Source organism: Diprion similis, chromosome 6 (assembly GCF_021155765.1).
Source record: "Diprion similis isolate iyDipSimi1 chromosome 6, iyDipSimi1.1, whole genome shotgun sequence".
In the NCBI taxonomy this organism is placed as follows: Eukaryota; Metazoa; Arthropoda; class Insecta; order Hymenoptera; family Diprionidae; genus Diprion; species Diprion similis.
In genome coordinates this window covers 3,178,063-3,197,692 of record NC_060110.1, presented here as the reverse complement: position 1 = coordinate 3,197,692, position 19,630 = coordinate 3,178,063, and the positions used below count along the sequence as shown (strand labels likewise).

General features: G+C 34.6%; 2 protein-coding genes across 3 annotated transcripts in view; both read left to right on the top strand.

Annotated features, from left to right (window-relative positions):
- Positions 1-1,002: 1,002 nt before the first annotated feature.
- On the top strand, positions 1,003-3,698 carry LOC124406956 (protein prenyltransferase alpha subunit repeat-containing protein 1). The gene is made up of 3 exons (XM_046882698.1): positions 1,003-1,142; positions 1,228-1,640; positions 2,031-3,698. Exons 2-3 carry the CDS (start codon positions 1,564-1,566, stop codon positions 3,223-3,225), a joined length of 1,272 nt encoding a protein of 423 aa, XP_046738654.1. The 5' UTR covers positions 1,003-1,142; positions 1,228-1,563; the 3' UTR covers positions 3,226-3,698.
- A 5,707-nt stretch (positions 3,699-9,405) lies between these two features.
- The window catches only part of LOC124406954 (GRAM domain-containing protein 2A-like), a 71,896-nt gene continuing 61,671 nt past the window's right edge, over positions 9,406-19,630 (top strand). The window contains exons 1-2 of one of the 2 annotated variants that reach the window (XM_046882695.1): positions 9,406-9,628; positions 12,581-12,806. In XM_046882695.1, the coding sequence (XP_046738651.1) occupies positions 9,538-9,628; positions 12,581-12,806 (317 nt within the window). In that variant the 5' untranslated portion in view covers positions 9,406-9,537. Of the gene's footprint in view, positions 9,629-12,580; positions 12,807-16,886; positions 17,082-19,630 lie in introns of those variants that run through there. The other variant, XM_046882696.1, reaches the window with a different exon arrangement.

The following is a 19,630-nucleotide window of genomic DNA, read 5'->3' as shown; positions in this document are numbered from 1 at the left end:
TTCAACCTTTCTCGTTTAACAGCACCGTGAAAGGATTTCTAAAATAAGGGTTCAGACCCCAACCAATCACGGACGCGTGTGAAGGGTCGGCCTGAAGGTGATACTATATACAGCAAATGGAGCCAAGGCTGTGAAAGTCGTGTGCCGTTTGCAGGATCATCTACCTAGTTCAGTGGCGTCGACCGACCGCGAAACAGCTCAATATTCGTAAACTTACAGAACCCAACAATAACAAAAGAAACAAAAACAACAAAATTTAAATAATTAGAATGTAACTCTGTTTACCCGGTCTCCAGTAGAGACGAAAAAGAAAAAGTAAATATTAGAACTATGTTGGGAAATAAATACCAGAGCAATTACTTAATTCTATCGTTCTGATTTTCGAGTGATTTTATAACACGAAAATTTTATATTTGTAACCAGTCCGTATTAAACAATAAAATCGGTTAAATAAAATATCTAGTTTTTTCAAATCAATGATCGAAATTAATTACGATCAATCTCCCAATTTAATAATTCTCGCTCAACACCGGCTCATCGGAAATGCACTTCATCCGAGTTCCAGTCAGCTTCTAAAGGTAAAAATATTTAAACTTTCAATTCCAATATTATCATTTACCCCCGGTTTATCTAAATTAGAAGATTGAGTCAGTTAGCCCATTCATTTCAATCCCTAATCGGTATTTGGTGACCTAGAACTATTGATTTTGCGTCTGGCAGCATTTTCACGATAACATCTAGCGTCTAACTATAGTAATTTCCGAAACTATCTACTTATTCCGCTTGCATGGACTGGATTTTCATGTGCAGTAAACAGCTGGATAGGGTGCGTTCCGATATTAGCTCCGAGTGTTGTCAACAATCTTTTATCTCTGTTGCAGTTTTGAGTTCGCGACTAGCTCTGCCTCTGTCCTAGGGAGTTTGTAGCGTTGCTAGCTAATTTCGGAACGCAACTTCTGGTCTCCGGGTATGAGGTTTCGGAACTCAACCCTAGGGAGAAGCCGTAGTACTACGTGGTGACATGATTGAAGCCTGTCGGCGGTGTCGACCAGCCTCGAAAATGGATTCGCATGAGGGCTTCTGGTAGATACATGGACAAAGGGGTAGATACGTCAACGGTAAATGGCTGATCATGCCAAACGGTAAAATGAATCCTTGAATACATATTTATACTTGAAACGATTATGTGGCATTTCAAGTGATAATAACATTGCTATTGTAACATAGAAGACGAGGCGTGGGAATTTCGAAACCGCGGAAATACCTGTCGGTGACTGGCTTCAGTCAACCTACTTACCTGTTCTTCAGATCGTCGATGACCCGGCGTTATCTTCGATATATCTTACCAACGCGGACGCGTCATGCCAACTTCAGACAGTTTTTAACAACTTCCGCAGAAAATAAAAAGAGAAGGAAAAAATAGCAAAAAAAGAAAGCAACCTTCAGATCGTCCATCTCGGATTATGTGCCACAGCGTGTGCGTACAAAATACGAGACAGTGTTCTGAACTAGTTCAGGATTGACCCTGAAAGAAATGTAACATCCAAATCAGACGGTCGCACGATGCAGGAGGACTTTTTCCCGGCGGCTGAAAAAATACTTTCTGACATTGAGAATGTGTTGCTGAAGGATCCGAATCTGTGAGTTTTGGGACCATTGTGGGCGGGGTTTTCGAATAGTCTTACAATTAGACATACACAATTTATTCGATCTCGTACAGAAAATCTGAATTTTTTTATGCATTTTATCCATGTCATGCAGACTGTATCTATGTTATTACGTGTGCCTAATACTGTCGGTATGCTACTATAAATGAGCTTGCACATATGTACGTACATAATTATGTAAAGTTATATACCCACTATTGACAGTACAAAGTTGCATTTCGATTATTTCATGTTAATCTGCGTCAATATCTCCATGAATAATTTACACTTATATTTGAAACTTACTTATTTTTATTCTGCACTCTTCTCATATCGACATTTGCCGAACCGAACAGTAAATATATCGTCATTAATGTTTGGCAGGATCGGCTTCGAAATAATACCTGCAGTGGACAACGAGAACAAATCACCAGTGCTCCATGCTGATAATTCTCTGGGTTTAGCATCATGGAGTGTGAAGCCGCTATATCGCTATACATATAATCGACTGCTTGAATTGCGTCAGAATCGCAATAAAAGGGAGGATCCGAGTACTGTTTCCCGATGGCTACTAGGTGCGTTGTTGTTGAACCCGGACGTAACAACATTTTGGAATATGCGGCGAGAACTTGTCAGGAATGGAAGACTCGAGTGGAAAGGTGAACTACACTTTGTTGCGGTCGTTCTATACTACAAAGCGAAATGCTTCGAAGCATTCGCTTACAGGCGTTGGCTTCTCCAATTCGCTTTTAATAGTGCCAACACACTTCAGACGTTGGATGTTGAAAGACTGCTGAAAAACGAAGTGGACATTTCCTTGATGTCCGCTGATAGATACGCAAACAACTATCACGCCTGGAATCATCGCGAGTACATTGTCAACACCTTCGCTATATATTCTCCGTGTACGTTTGCCTCATTTTTAGAGTCAGAATGGCTGACTTCGGGAAAATGGTGCAGTCTCCACATATCCGACTACAGTGGGTTTGCTTATCGACAGTTTTTGATAAAGAGGCTTCTCCAGGCTGATGATGAACTCACCCATATAACCAAGCAAGAAATGAAATTCAGGGAAACCATTGCTAACTTTGTCAAACTCGAAGACGCCGCTCATATATTGACTGCTCCGTGTCATCAACTTTTAAACTATTTGCACGCCACGCCTGGTCACCAACCTCGCCACGATACTGACTGTCTTTCTATCCTGACCGGTCTCTCATATTGGGCTGAAGAATGTATGTTTAACGAAGAATTGCTCAATCTCTATCCAGGTCACGAGTCTTTTTGGTATCACAGGAGGTTCCTTTCTCATCTCTTGGTTGTCATGAGCAAGTCATACGAGAGATATTCTTATTATAAAACGGAACTGATCGATAAAAATTTAGACCGACTTTTCGGCGGTGAAGGAGACGGGTCTGAAGCTCGAAAATTTCAACGCAGAGCACAGAGTCCGTTAGAATCCGCTTACCGGAAGCGGAATTCGGACGTAATTGCGAGAGCGAGGGAAGTCGGTGGTCACCAAAACGTCATGGGTGAAAGATTTGCTAGGTTTTTAACGAGCGCCGGTTTAGAATTGTGAATTTTTAAACTGTTTGGATCTGTTTGAGAAAATGAAAGGTATTGAACTTATTTTACTGATGTATGTACTATAATTGTATATTTATATATTTGGTGTGTAACAGGGCTGTGTGATGAATCGATTTATTGTAAAACCAATTTATTATAATGGCCGATTAATGGATGAAACACAAAAACGATAAACTAAAGCGCGTAAAATCCATCGGAAAACGGTGAATCAATTAGTGAAAAAAAAAAAATAATAATAATATTAACTCAAGTCCACGATTAATCGATTAATTGTACAGCCTTGGTGTGTAAGCTATCCACGTGTAAATAAGATCGTATCAGTGGGGTAGCGGGTCAGTTGTTTTCACTGTATCTTATACGTATCGATATGTTCAACTTCCATTAAGAGGTGTAGAGAAATTGTCGTTTCATCGCATAACGTTAATTGATTATCGTGTAATAAAGGAAATTACAATTTTTGTTAAACATTTATGTATGTGTCTAATTACCTTCGCTGCATGTGAACAAATGTTACTATTGTACGTATATTTAAAGTGTTTCGAGTGTACCAAAGTTACCTGGCCGAGGTGAGTGCCTAAAGGATGAGCTGAATTTTATAACTGGCATATTGCTAATTGTAAGTTCCCTAATCACCGTTTATAGGTAGTATAGAGAATAGCGTCTATTGGAGTTGTATATTTTAAATAAACAGTAATAGTTTATATGCATATTAATTGGAGATTTCCATCATTCACATATAGCCCGAGTATAAGTCGAGGTATTTGCTAATCGACTTTACCCTTAAAAACCGTTCTCGACTTATATTCGGTACTTTTTAGGGGATTTGCATTATCAACTGGAAACTTCGTTATCGACCGATAATAGCAATATTCACGCACTACGCGTGCGCGCCTAATCTCGAAAATCGAAAATTCGTACTTCAATTTTTTCAAAGCATCAGTCTGAAGTTGGAACAAGCAATCTGTTTATCAGATGTTTCGTGCGTGCAATAATTGAGAAAATGAATGCTCTGAGTGCAAATAGAGTGGAATGTAAGGGTTCACAGACAAATTAAGTGAACAAAAACGTTCGTCATAGTATGATGCGAACTTTAAACTTATCAAGTTCAGTGGGCCATACACATTTACGGTTAGTCCCTAATTTATCTGATTTGTTGCTTTTCTCGTCATTTCTATTTTCTGCCGTATTCTTGTGCCGTGCCAGATCCATGAGTTCGCGAGATCTCGCGTATTCGATACGATGCCAATCATTCGCATAGCAAAAATGAATTTTGTGCAGTACACGTCGTCACAAAAGAATTTCCCTTTCGTCCCGCTTGAGTAAGTTTTATAGCTTCCACCACTCATCTGTGGTCCCCCCCATCTTTGGCTTGAACTCTTTCTTACACGCGACGAGCGATTGCGCGAATCCCATGTGTTTACACACCGAATTCATGTACATAACTGAAATTCTCTTATAACAAGTAGTCATGATAATCACACGCTCATTTGATGCTCTCTTATAACGAGTTAATACTTCATTTATTTTTATGCATTTGATGTATGTTCATATTTGGGTTTGAAGGAAGAATACTGAATTTTCACTTTCAACCCGAGAAAATTTGCACACTTACGATGGTTCATTTTATTCAAAAGACTTTATACATATTTTGAAAAAAGCATTCCAATGAATTTGTAGAAAATAATCTTCTAAATAGAATAAGCCACCGTAAAGTGAAATAGAACGAATGTACTATAGGTGTTTAACATTTTTTAATTTTCCTGCTTGGAAAGCTCGATCTTCGAAGCCTGTATAGCGTGCATAAATTACCCCATTTCCGAACAGTGCCGTAAAACAACGTTGGCGCATGCGCACTATTGAAATGCTATATTTTACACACTAGTGCTTTCTTTGGCGTATGCGTAAAACGGTTTGTCTCCATGGTGCATACAATACTTTATCCAACAAAAGTATGGTTTACAAGTTATTTTTATATGGGGTAAAGAAAAAAGCACTTTTTAGTATAGGTATAAGGACGAGAAGTGCTCTTTTTAGCAGTGCCTTACGAACGATTATTTCAAGCATAGGACACAGATAAAAAATGATGCGTAAACCGCATACTTGCGTTGTATAAAACAAGTTTTTACATGAAAATCAAGACATTGAGATTGTTGAAGACTACTTATTGCTTCCTGAAAGTCATCCTTACAAAAACAAGTCGTTGCGGCAAAAAATATATTACAGGTGTGAGGTCAAGGAAAACTTGGTTAAAACACCTTTCACTAAAATACCAAAAATTTGCAATTAGACCGCAAAATTTTATTACTGTACGAATTATCAGAGTTACTTAGTAATATTTCGTTGTGTCACTATGTACTATTGTCAAGATAAATAACACAATGTGTACTCTAACAAATTTAAATACACTTATACAAGACTTATTCTATGAGCCTTCGGGTAGATATATCCAATTAGAGCATTTCTTGAAAATTCCAAGCAAAGCCTTACAGATTACTGTAGGCAGCAATATCGCTATTCTTTACTATTATATCATTAGACGCATGATGTTGGCACGTTTATCAGTCAGCAACATTTTTGAATGCCTTACACATTATCTGATTTCTATAAAGTTTTTATTGAGAAACTATTTTTTCACCTATTGCACAAGCCTTATAAGTGGATGGGCATAAATTACAATGAATCGTCTCTGCGCCATATATAATCACTTGTTGAAAAAAAAAGAAGAACGCAACAGTATTCAAAATTTGATAGCGATACAGTAGTAAGAAACTGGGGAAGCGGGTGTATTGCGGAAGAGTCCTTATTGAGAGGTCAAACTGTAATTAACAATATTGATAATTGGATGGCTGCTAGTGTCGATTCCTTCCATGGAAATCATTTAGGATTCGTGAATTTTCGATAAGCATTTTTTCCATTATGCAACCAACAATAACAAAGCCTATCCTGTAAAATTCGAAAACATGTAGGTGAAATCACTCTACTTTAATTAGAGAACTTTGTCAGATTTTCCGAAAACTATCTAACGTAATAGGATCAACTATATATTCAAAATAGTTAACCCAGCTGTACATAATTGTCAAATTAAACATATGAAGAGAATAGAATTTCATTACAGAATGGAATTTAGTATAAATCGTTTTTTTTTTTTTCTTTGACTCGGTAATAAACGCGTTAGAGTACAAAAATTATTTTGCCGCTCATCGTTAATAAATGAATTCTCAATTAGGTTTATTACTAGGAATTTGTTTGTTTTTTTTGGACTAGAGGCACATGTATTAAAAAAAAAAAACTTTTCACATAGAATCGAACGGCCTACGATTGTCCGGACTTTGCTCGATTTATTTTGTTTTTCTAATACATTTTTTCAGACTTTTTGAATATAATTTTTTACCGCGACATTCCTTCAGAAAATCAGATTTCAGTCATCTGCGAATCTTTGCAGACATCTAACCCAGGTGAAAATCTGCGTGATCAATATAAAAAAAAAATAATAATAATACACAAGCCTCTACAAAACTTTCAGTCAAGTGTACTATATATTTTGGCATTAAAGGTACCGAAAGATTACGATATTATACGTATTATAATACACAACACGATGTTGAATTTGAGCCAACAATCGATCAACTATTTTTTGATGGTTAAATTTTTAAATAATCAACGTTTTCTAACTTGACAGTCAAGCTTCTCCATATATAGTATTTCTTACTCGATACCCAATGTATTATTTTACTACTTCAGTAACTCGTTGCATATTCAAGATTTATTCCACTTGGCACAATATTTTGTGTTTTATTTGAATTGTCGAAGTATAAAATTTGTATAGAAATCCAAAAACATAGAAATTTTGGTTCGTAACTTGTACATTAGACTGTATCAAAAAAATTGACTAATTTTTTTTTTTTAATGTTATACTGAAAATATTGTTCAAGATGACGAAAAAAAAAATACTATCAAAATGGACATACATCAACAAAGGGCCTCAAATAACTTTTGAAGGAGTAGATTTATCGTAAAATGACAAGAGACCTTTTTTGTAGAACGTTCAATTTCCTACAAAAACATGTTTATGAATTTTCTGTACGACGCGTCGTTATCTAGTTATAAAAATCGCAATGAGCAAGAACCATTTTTGCCACGTTATTCTTATGGAAAGTAGAAAATCGCGATGAGGCACCTCTAAATATCAATATTAAAATCTGAAATTTTGATGGTATTTTTTTTTCGTCATCTTGAACAATATTTTCAGTATAACATTAAAAAAAAAAAAAAATAGCTAATTTTTTTGATACAGTCTATTGTACATACATGCAATATATATAATAGATTCTACACAACGATGCCTCAAAACCCGAAATACATTCAAGCACGAAATCTCAATTGTGCATACAGCATACAAACTGGATGTGTATCAAGGGATTGAATATTTATAAAAGAAAAGGCATGTGACAGCCAAAATCATATTCCAATCGCAAAGGGCTATGCCCGTCTCTATCGGGAGAAGTGCAAATTCATCAGTGACGTATTTCTGTGGGTTCGTTAATGAAAGAGCACCAGGCGTGTCGTCATTTATTAAGCACACCACCGAAGATCAATACTACCGGCTCGTTTTGGTAGTAGCTCATAGGTGAGAATTACGTCACTCTAAGCTAAGGTCGAGTGTCGGAAGCTTTCGTGCCTACAACGGGAAGCGTACGTACGTAACCATGTCGATATAGGTGACCTTCGACCTTCGACAATCGCGGATCTATTGGCATTATTCAATGGACTACATATCTGCACGATGTGTATATTGTGTATACATACCACCACAAGCTACTCCGCTACCACTTTAGGTACCGGCTGACCGTTGATCAGTGTCACGCGGTCTACTATTCGAGGTGGAAGCGGCGTGAAAATAGCCCGCAATATTTAACCGTCGAACGAACTTGTACCTCCGTTGGTGGACGGTCCGCGGTTTGTCGTGAAGTTTGCGAAGTCGTTCGCGAGCTTGCGGATGAACCAGTTTGCAATATGTTTTGACGTTGGAATATCGAGTGCCTCACGACAGCATTTAAAACAGACAGAGTTATAAAAATAAAACCAGAATACGAAAATCGCGCAATTTCAGTGCAGTAGTATTGGTAGTGTAACATCCAAGGCCCATAAATCGAAGTGTATGATCCCAGTAAAACCTTTCCGCGTAAATAAACTTGCTACGTTTCATAATGATTGCGAGAGACATGCATCTCTTTCCTTAATGCCTATAACTTTATACAGAATTGTACAAGAGAAAAGAAGCAACAGGTGCAACATGTGCGAAAATAGACAGTAAACCGTGAGATAGTGAAAAGTCTGTGTGCGTTAGCGGGTGTTTAAAATTATAACGGAAAAGGTCACCACCAGCAGTAGTAGTGAGGGACTCTCAGAGCCTTACAGCGACGTCCTTGAAGAGAGTGATTACGTCTCGTCGGATCGCCCACGAGCCTCCCTTTCCGACGATATAGCTTATTATTTTCACGTCATCGCACGTCGTCGAGACATCTTCCAAAAATGTTTCCTTGATTTGGGTATATTGGAGATGAAACCGAAGGTGGACACGTCGTCTTACCGATCTGTGTTCTTTTTCAAGTTCAAGGTGACGACGTTGGAACATCGTGTTCGATCCTGTTGAACGAGTCGGCTTCTCAATTACTTCGGCTTAGAAAGCACTATACTTACGAGTTGTACGTAATAGAAGTGCAAATTTGAATGCATACCGTCGTGACACGTGTTACCATGCACCTTGATCAGGTCTTTTGAAAAAAACTTGGCGAATAAAATTGTGAATTTAAAAATATCGAAAGCGCATTAGCATTAGAAGAAGTGAAACGTATAATTAATTCGTTTTAATATATTCTGGTATCATTTATTCGCATGAATGCGTAACGAAAGACAAAACAGAAAAAAAATAACGCGGTTGTTAAACGACCATTTTAAGATCTCGATCTACCAATAAAAAAGTTCTAACGTTAATACGCGTTGACATTGGCAGTAGATTATCAACGTGTATAGTCGCACTTATGCCTGGCACGTGACATTCTTCGAATATTTTCATTGGGTGTTCGTAGCTTCGTATACATATAGGTACATAATATTTACTGAATTACCGTAGGGTAGTCGATACTTAGTTCCTCGAACGAATTCCTGCCTATTCACTAGTCATTAGAGTACCTACCTACTGTGCGGGAGTGGTGGGCTGGCCTGGTTTTCTGTTCTGTAATAGTGTAAAATTTGAACACAGTTAACTGCAAGCTGCAAGTGTAATATTACCGGTGAATCAAAAATGGTAACACCCAGTGATGGCATCGAGGGAAGCCCTGTCGGTTTACGTCGAGTTCACAGCTTTCGTTTGCTATCATCCTCGGAAGACAAAGGTGATTCGCACTATCAGTGTAATAAAAAAATGAAAAAGAAATATTCATTGGAATGAAAATAAACTCTGACGTTGTTTTTAACATCTGTTTAACGTATCGAGCGTGTTAACATTTCACGTTTTACGATTTGCTTTTGTATCCTCGCTCTTTGTTGATAATACTAGTTCTTATCGCATAGGCATATATATATACGTCTTTTATATTCATAGATTGTGAGCTCTAGCTAAATCTATAACGAAATCAAAATATACAACTGCATACTACTGGGGCTGTACAGAAATGAGACACTAACGAATGGTACAATTACGATACAAGTGCGCAAAGTGCGAAGATCGAGTACGCACGCGCAAATTGTATACTATTTTTTTTTATGCAACCTCTAATTATTAAGGAACTAGTTACTTGAAACACTGCGCGTCATGATGTGTAAATCCGGCATTTTTGCACTCTACCAACAGGCATAAGGATTAGAATTTCATGTTGAAGAAAAATAACTTTTTCAAACAATTTCTTTTAAAAACACACTTGAATGATGATACGTGGTTTTTTTTATAGCGTTAACCCTAAACCGTTTTTCTCACACTTGCATGGAAAGTTTGATTCTCAAGGCTTGTGGATCGTGCGTAAAGTGTTACATTTCTGAACAGTGCGGTAAAACGACGTTGGCGCATGCGTAGAGTTAAAATCCTACATTTCTCACACTGAGGCTTTCTTCGGCGCATGCGCAATTTCGACTAACTCAATTGCAAACCCCATGTCATTGAGCGTAAGTTACTCAACATAAATTTTACCCGCTGCCAGTAGCACTTATGTTGCTTCCTAAATCAAACTGTCCTTCACAGGTAACATGCTATTACATCAATTTCCTAACATAGGTCAACACAATGTAGTAACATTGTGACTCAAGTTCATTAAATGCAAGGTTATACGTATATAGGTACACCTACTACAGTATTTACCGTATCGATCTAGGCTAGAAAATTGTTGTATCAAGAAAGCATTTTATTCTTAACTGATATCAGTATCTGAAATCACATAAATCAATAGAGGTTAGGTATACTGCAGTAACTACGACAGTGTGTTGAACACTTATCGGTGTTCATTGGGTAAAGATACTAATCCAGTCGACGCCACCCTTTAAAGTCATCCGACGTTTATTAGTGTCTCGGTGGATATTAAGAAACAAAAGAAATATCAAAATTAGATCTCTAGGAACATTTTCTCTAGGTCAAAAAAATAGTTGAATTTTTTTTCGACTATGCTGTTTTTTTTTTTTCTCAGTAATTTGAATATGCAATTGAATTTTCGATTTTTATAATAATTCACTTCTTTTTTTTTTTTTCTTCATACATTAGTCATGTGCTTTGGAAATATCGGAGTAAATAATTTAAAAAACGTTATTTCCGTCAACTTTGAGATACAATGAAAATAGGAAAAGAGAAAAATTGCAAGCAGAACTTGCTCTCCGTCATCGAATCGTAATAAGTTCGATGAGGGAAGTCGAGTACGAAAATGGGTTACACTTTATTAGGGGTAGCTACCATCTTCTCGAACAGGGTGGGGGTGGCACCCTGATTTTTTTTAAACTACTCTACATCCCCTATCGATTGGTACCAGTTCCAATCGTAAGTTCCATCAAGGAAGTTGGCCTCGAAAAAATTGACCGGAAGTGACCTATTTTCAGCACTTCGGACAAGATCCAAGATTTATAAAGTCTGGCACCCTATTTTGACCACTATATTCCCGATCGATTCATATACAATTTTACCCTAATTGTAGATCCGATAAGAGTTCCTGGACTAATACGTTCTACTCTGTTGTATGTACATTTGAAAAAGTGAATAGCATGTCTTCAGAAATGACTTTCTCTATAATATAGTTATAGTTTCATGCTAGTTTAAGTGCCACGTGCTCCGGTTTGAGCGTATGTTTTCTTCAAAATGAGCGTTTCGGCACAAGCCATCGATTCGTAGGTCTATTTTTATCGTACGTGTCCACCGTTAACAGGATTAGTATATATACATGTATTGTATTATGACTAGACAGCTTGCGAGAAGTTTATAATCTTACTAGCAGAAATAATAATCCGCGTTGCTAGGATTATAATTTTTTTCTTTAACCCTCAAAAATTAAATTATTTGGAATATTCTCATAACGAAAAAAATATCGCATTCATAGAAGAGATAGCTTCCATGAATTTACGTCACCAAATTTTGAGGATCTTTAACCCCTTCCCCCCCCCCCCCCCCCCCCCCTAGACTCTCTTTCTTACAAGGAAGAAATAATCACGTGCAGCATACATTCTTACCGACTGAAAATTTTTATTTGTGAATTTTTTAATTTTTGCATATGACGTAATAATTTCTCTCCCCCCCAACTGATGACGTAATTTATGGACGCACCCAAATATCCGCATAGAATGCCCGCTCGCGCGTGTTACCTGATTTTTATTTTCTAATCAAGAATGTACAAGTCGACTATAAATTGATTTGTCGTCACGGAATAAAAAAAAAAAAAAAAAAAAAAGTCAAACGAAAGTATAAAATTTCGATAATTATCAGTTTTTTTTTTTTTTTTTTTTTTTTTTTTTTTTTACCCCGTTACGGGAGCTACGCCGAGTACCATACGCGGCGATATTTAGTTTTTATTTTGGAATTCTTTTGTTTTTGATGTTTTTGAGGACATTTGTTGGCACGTGGTTGTCGTACGTTTGACTTTTCTTTAGGTTATTGACAGTCATTATCACATCTCAGGCGAATAGATACTATTTCGCAGATTTCCCGCCAAACTTTAAGTCGAATTTTATTATCCGTCAACGTTACGCCGGCTTTCATTTTTGTCTAACGACAGTTGACATTACAATTTTTTAAGTCAACTACTTGGGCTTGTTATTACAAATGCGAGCTATTTTATTTCTTCATGATTTTATTTCTTCATGTTTTCTATTTACAGAGGGTGAGGTGGGGTCGCAGTTAAGACGAGGAGGCTCCCTACGTATACAAAGGACCACTAATTATCATGGATCCTCTACACTAACCGTTTCTACTGATCCTGATGAAAACAATGGCCGGCCCGCTAGGCCCACCAGACACTCCGCACCTTCCACAGCCGCACCTGCACCGGAGTTCCTGGCACGTAGTCTCCTGCAACTCGGTTGTCCAATCGTCTCCATACCGCAGTGAGTTTTATATTTATTCTCTAGGTACGTAGGTATTGCATAATTATTTAGATCACTGATGAATAAACAATGCTGCGCGGTTTGTGTTTGTGGTTATGGTTGCTACACTGCAGAGACTAATGTGATATATATATATATATATAATATATATATATATTAGACTGTATGAAAAAAATTGACTATTTTTTTTTTTTTTTTCAATGTTATACTGAAAATATCGTTCAAGATGACGAAGAAAAAATACTATAAAAATTTCAGATTTTAATATTGATATTTAGAGGTGCCTCGTCGCGATTTTCTACTTTCCATAAGAATAACGTGGCAAAAATGGTTCTTGCTCATTGCGATTTTTATAACTAGATAACGACGCGTCGTACAGAAAATTTATAAACATGTTTTTGTAGGAATTAGAACGTTCTACAAAAAAGGTTTCTTGTCATTTTACGATGAAGCTATTTTTTCAAAAGTTATTTGAGGTCAAACATCAACAAAGGACATCAAATAACTTTTGAAGGAGTGGATTTATCGTAAGAAATTTATTATTACAAGCGATCGTATTATTCTTCGGGACGTAAATTAATTGATATTACGATCGATATGTAAGCAATAAAAAAAAATATGTCATTCCTGATATTTCATAAATTCAAAAACCTGTAAAAAAAAAAAAAAAAAAAAAAAGTGAAAAATCAACTGACCACGATCTTCCACGTAACGTAAAACGCTCATATATTTCTATAGAATCTTTCTTTTAGCATTTAAACAAACATTTTAGGGTATCCCATGGTGAAGAATGAAAAATATTTTTCTCCGAAACACCCTAGTCTATGTATACATATTGAAAAAAAATTATATATAATTTTTTACATTTCTGTTAATAAATATGAGAAAAAAATTTTGTGATTCAAACATTTAAATTATCATATCACCGTTTAATTTGTAATTTTCAGATTTTTTTTTACTACTAAATAATAAATTAAAAAATTCTTAAAAAATCACTAACCGCGTATACACATCTGAGTATATTTCATGCACATATGCATGTATGCACGAGATGGAATACATATATTTAGGTATAGCTGGGAGGTGGCATATAGCTATAAGCTATATACTCGGTCAATAGGTGACCTCAGGCGCGCAGACGCAACGGGATAAGCGAATGTGAGTTAGTGTGCGAAACGTCTGTGATGCGATGTGATGTGAATCGGAAAGTGCATGACTGCAGGGCGCTGCACGTTTCGACTGCCGCATTGCCGTATATACCTACCATTTCTAGTTTGTTAGAATTTGAAAAAATCTTCGAAACGCTTACTTTTCGCCGTTGAGTCTGAACAATCGAATTTATTAAGCTTCTACTCGAGAAGCGTTGTGGCAGGCACGTCGAGGAAGAGATCTTCTTCCGCGTACATGTTTGATTATAATATCTTGTTATTTATCGCTACAGGGAGAAACGAGTGATTTTTTTTTTTTTTTCTTCTTTCTTCTTCTTCTTTTTTTTTTTTTTTTGGTGTTGTTTTTATTTTTCAATTCTTTTTTTATTATCATACTTACGCGATAATCCAACGAAAAGGTTTTAATAATCGGATTTTAATTTATTATTCATCTTTGTCAATCAAATCGATTCTAAACTTACGTGTAAACCCTTCGTAATTTTGAAACCTAATCTTTTAACGAGTGTTGTCTGATTACGCTTTTCCCATAGTCTTCATATTTCGCATTATATATATATATATATATATATATATATATATATATATATTCACATACGTACCTATAATGGTGAATTATTCCAAAGGCAAATGAAAAGCAAGTTTCTTTTTTTTTTTTATATTTTTAAATCAGTTCTACATCGTCTCGATTAAATTTAATATTCATTTACGTGAAAGATTTCTTTTTTTTTTTTTAATTTTTTTTCCTCTCTTTCTCAAAGTGTAGTTGTAATAAATGATTAATTAAAGCCTGATTATTAGGCACGTGTGTGTTGTATACAGGTTGAAGAAAAGTTACGTGCCAATCGAGTGAAACTTTAATCAAAAGAGACGTGCAAAATAAATAAATAAATAAATAAATGAAAAAACAAACAACAAGAAACGAAAAAAAGAGATTAAGAAAATTCGATTTTCGATTTACTTATCGTTTGCTCGAAAACGCGAAACGGTGGCGCCCTTGTACTGGACGGCAAGCTACGAGACTACTCGCCACAGGTGCAATTTCATTAACAATAAAACTAAAATTAGAAAAATTAGTTATAGATTTTGGCTTGCTTGCGCCCCCTTGTTTTTATCGATTCTGATTGCAGAAGCTGTATGGCTGATGCTGTTTACGTAGGACGGCAGTGTAAAATAGATATAGTCCTTACACGGCATTTATTATATATTCTCTTTTCGATTATTATCATTGATTGATCCGTTGGGATAGATTCAGATTTATTTTTTCTCCCGTCTTTCGTATTCTCTTTCACACTTTCTTTTCTTTTTTTTTTCTTTTTTTGTTTTTTTTTTTTGTTTTTAATTTCTTTTCAGCTTCGTGATTTTACAGCGTGAGTGTAATTAGATCCGAATGTAACACGAGTCAAATCAAATTATCAGTACTTACGTGTCACATGATATACATCCTCGCTCGGTAAACTGTAGTTACTAAGATTCTTCATAAGCCATTCGTCGAACTGTAATTTTGTCGTCAGACTTACCATTTTTTTTTTACATTACTTTTGAAAAATAAAAACCAACGTCTACAGACACGTTTAAATGGCATTAATTAATTTTCTAATTATTTACAGTGATTGTAGAATTGAAAAAGTATGCAAAGTGTTAACTATACAAGGATATAAAAATTGCACAGTCTTCAACAGGAAGTAAATTCAAATTCATTGATGTAATCGTACGGAATTTAGTATCAAACTTAGCGGTATTGAGCAGTAATTACTCGACCAAATTTCAATACAATGAAATTTTAGTGAAAATACGATCGAGTTTTTAAGTCGACATCAAACCCTGCATCATCATTTTGTTACGTCGTTTTTCTTCATCGTTAAATCACGCGAGTATCATATACTTTCAGAGAAATTTATTTTATTCCACGCATTCGGGTGCACTGATTTGGTTGTTTTTAATTTTTTGTTTCTTTACTTTAACAGCAATGTTGTTTAAATATGTTGTCGCATAGTCGGACAATTCGGAGGCAGAAAGCAATAGCTTTCATTCTGACTTACGGTTTTCATTGTAAAATTTATCGGGACTTAGAAATTTATGGGACTTATTATTAGGATTGTTGAATAAGTGGTTAAAACAGAAAAGTGGGAAAAAACAAGACTTAGAAAGTCTCATTTAAGGTAACGGTTGTACATATTAAACGTTTTTTACCAATCAACGAGCTTATGATAAAAATCTGTCTGAAACAATTTATAGAGTATTTATTTAAGAATTAAATAAATTATTGTTTATCAAAATTGAACAAATTGTATAGATTTTTATTAAAAAATAGTAGAATGTGTTATATATCTCTGACGTTGTTAATAACAGGTATCTGCAGTTAAAATTCAGTGTTTAAAAATTTTTTTCGAATCACCTAACTTGATTAACTTCAGTTTCACTTTTTCCAACCCTTCACCAGTAATTTTTTTGTTTCAACATATTTTCAGCTGTCTGTACGTCCCATATATCCTTGAAAATTCAGCGAGAAAGTGATAACAATGTTTTAAAGATTACACTTATTCTGTCGCACCAAGAAATATAAAATATTTGTATAAATACTCTCGCCTTCAAACTGAGAGAATTGACAAAAGAAAATCTCTTTTTTATTAAGTAAAAAAAATTACTTACAATCTTTTACACAGCGGTTTATGCTTTGCCATAGAAGAACGAGGACGAAATTAGAATCAATGAACTAATTTGAAAAGAAATTTAACGATATACGTTTGTAATAAAAAAAATTACCCAATTTTTTACAATTCATAATTAAAACGTATTTTCGTCAAATTAAATTAATAACACATTTGTAGTTTCGGAATTATCTGCAGATATTCAAAAGCGAGATTTATCAAAAAGGCTGTACCAAAATTTGAAGTGAAAATTTTTTTTGGGCAAGTTTGAAAACCGTGAAAGTGCACGCGATCAACTAGATACTTTTGATCGAATAACTCGGACGTACCGAAACCTAAAATCGTGATGTCTACGATCTACAGTCACCAAAGCAGACGAGTAATTACCAAATATCGTGCAAAAAGATGTCTACCAATTGGCGCTCAGATATTCCATTGGGCAAGGACACATTTCGAAGGTACACAGACATCTTTTGTTACCCTTCAGCTTGAAAAGACCCGATCGTTTATTGTTGGTAATTATTGGAAAAGTACTTGTTATGCGTTCTTTGCATGTATGTCATATTCCCAAATTACTCGTAGCATGTTCTTGTTATTAATTATTTTTTCTGTTACATGATTCTTAAGATTGCTCGGTATTCTCGAAATTATCTTATATACACTGAAAAAAATTTCACCCGAATAAGTATAACGTATCGTTACAACAATGGTTCAAACGTTGTTAGAATTAAAAGAAAATTTTGTATAAGTAACTATTTAAAATGATTATAGTTTTCAATACGTAATTTTATAGTTCTTATAACACTAAATCTGTTCCTTAAGTTAAATGATTTTTCATTCAAATATCAATTCACTTTGCACTAATAATTTCAAATTATAGTGACACTTACAAGAAAATATTTGGGGCTTACCGATTGATCATAATCAATAAAAATAGTAACACGTAATGGATATTTGGTTATAATTACGAAAGCAGAAGTTATTTTATAATATTTTTCGGTTAAATACTGCGCACAGTAGCCACAAATAGAAATTTCTTACGTGGTATTAAAGCCTAACGCTTGAATGTACTTTTGTTTTTATTCTTATACTGTATTTATTAGTATAAAAAGTTTGAAAAATTATTCATGCGGATCAGATATTGGCAGAGAGATTGACAGATTGACTGATTGAATGGCTTCAAGCGAGAACCCGACTTGACTTTTGAAATCCTCTGATTGTAAAAAATCTAGAACTTTTCATTCTTGAGTATAGATTATGAGCTAAATATGACGAAACAAAATTTTTCATGTTTTATAAAAAAATGAAGAATGGCACACTTGGCAAATATTTGATTTTTGTGATTGGACGTCGAGAAAATCGGTTCGGGAGGATTTAAACACGTGTTTCTAAAATACGTATTTATTATAAGATACAACTATTTGAAAATTTCCTGATTAATCAAAACAACAAACTTTTCAAAAATTCTTGCCTGATTCCTCAATGAGGTTTAACGAATTCAGTAATTGTTTATGAATTTTTAAAAAATCAAACCGTGATCTTTTTTTTCTTTAGGAAACTCACAACTGTTTTCGCTCCTATCCACTAAGGAATCAATTCAAATTGAATCGGCCAACTTTTGACACTTACATTCTTAAATTACTTGAAATTTTTGTTTAAATATTCTACAGGGAAGCATCAACTGATTTCTTTACACTTTCAGCGCAGGTTGTTGAACTCGAATGGTTATATTCTTAAATCATTGTGATTTAAAAATTTTCAAAGATAAAGGAAAAGATTTTTTTTAATTGTGTTAATTTATACGGATTTTCGAATTTGTACGAATTCTTGGTTATAATCTTGACATTTTCATATCTGATCCAATTACTTTATTTAATTGTCTTCAATTTTTAAAAAAAATTGGATTTTTCATTTTCCAAATCGTTGTGATACGTTTTATTGTTTTTCTGATAGTAATCGTTTTGAATTATATATTCAGTCAATAAACCCGAGACTGATTAGAAAAAAGGTGTGCCTACGGTAGTTATTAATTATAAATAAATCAAATCAAATAAATTCATCTTCAAATATCTTAAAAAAAAAATGCGTGATTTGACGGCTACAGGATTTATAATTAGGCTTAAGAGGTTGTGATTATATAGTGATCAGTCATGAGTGTAATTCAATTCGGAAAGTTGGTGTCCATTTTTTTCAATTCAACAAATCACTTGCACTTCTACTATATAACTATATTATAAAAATGAACTTTTTCTATCATCTTCACGCAATGCACTGCACGGTTCGTGTACGCATATAAGTTTTTTATGATAATTCCATGTATAATAATAATAATAATGTAAACCATTTTACCTGCTGCCATGTAATATTTTAGAATCAAAATTCAGACTCAAAAAAAAAATATGAAAAGTTTCATAGTTCTTGAAAATGGAGCTATCAAATTTAAACATTTTTCATTCGACAAACGTTACTTTTATCTCAATTTTTTACACGCATTATGCATATTTAATTATACATTATTGACTTGATGCTTTTTCTGTCAGAAGGTCTGCATTTTTTTTGGGAAACATAAATTTTGTTTTGAAGAAATTAGGAGACATCTCAGTTTCTCTTTTACACTTTTCGTTATGTAACGAATAACGGAAGTCGGTAGAAATTATTTTTACATACACTACGTGTACTACATAATTTTATTATATCTCTAAAACTACGTTTCATTATCCCTATAAGGAATTCAATCCCCGTAAACTTGGTCAATATACATTCTTTTAACCTATTGCATAATTTTTAAGGTATAACTAAATTGATAAAACCTTCAATCGGTAGCTAAATGTTTATAAATTCGATATTACTTTCGGCAAAATGATTTATAACGTTTAATGAAAATTCAAGTACTGTTAATTCATCTGAAAATATTATAAATCGCTCAAATTTCGTGATTTATTCACACCTGATGAATGTCTAAATACTAGCGAGTTCATATATGAATATAGTTGACACGCAGAACGAA

What these genes read in the sequence shown, in the direction of transcription:
- LOC124406956 (XM_046882698.1), top strand. Translation starts at nt 1,564, where the DNA reads ATGCAGGAGGACTTTTTCCCGGCGGCTGAAAAAATACTTTCTGACATT. An exon ending in TTGCTGAAGGATCCGAATCT is followed by an intron (nt 1,641 to 2,030) that starts GTGAGTTTTGGG and finishes AATGTTTGGCAG; the next exon opens with GATCGGCTTCGAAATAATAC.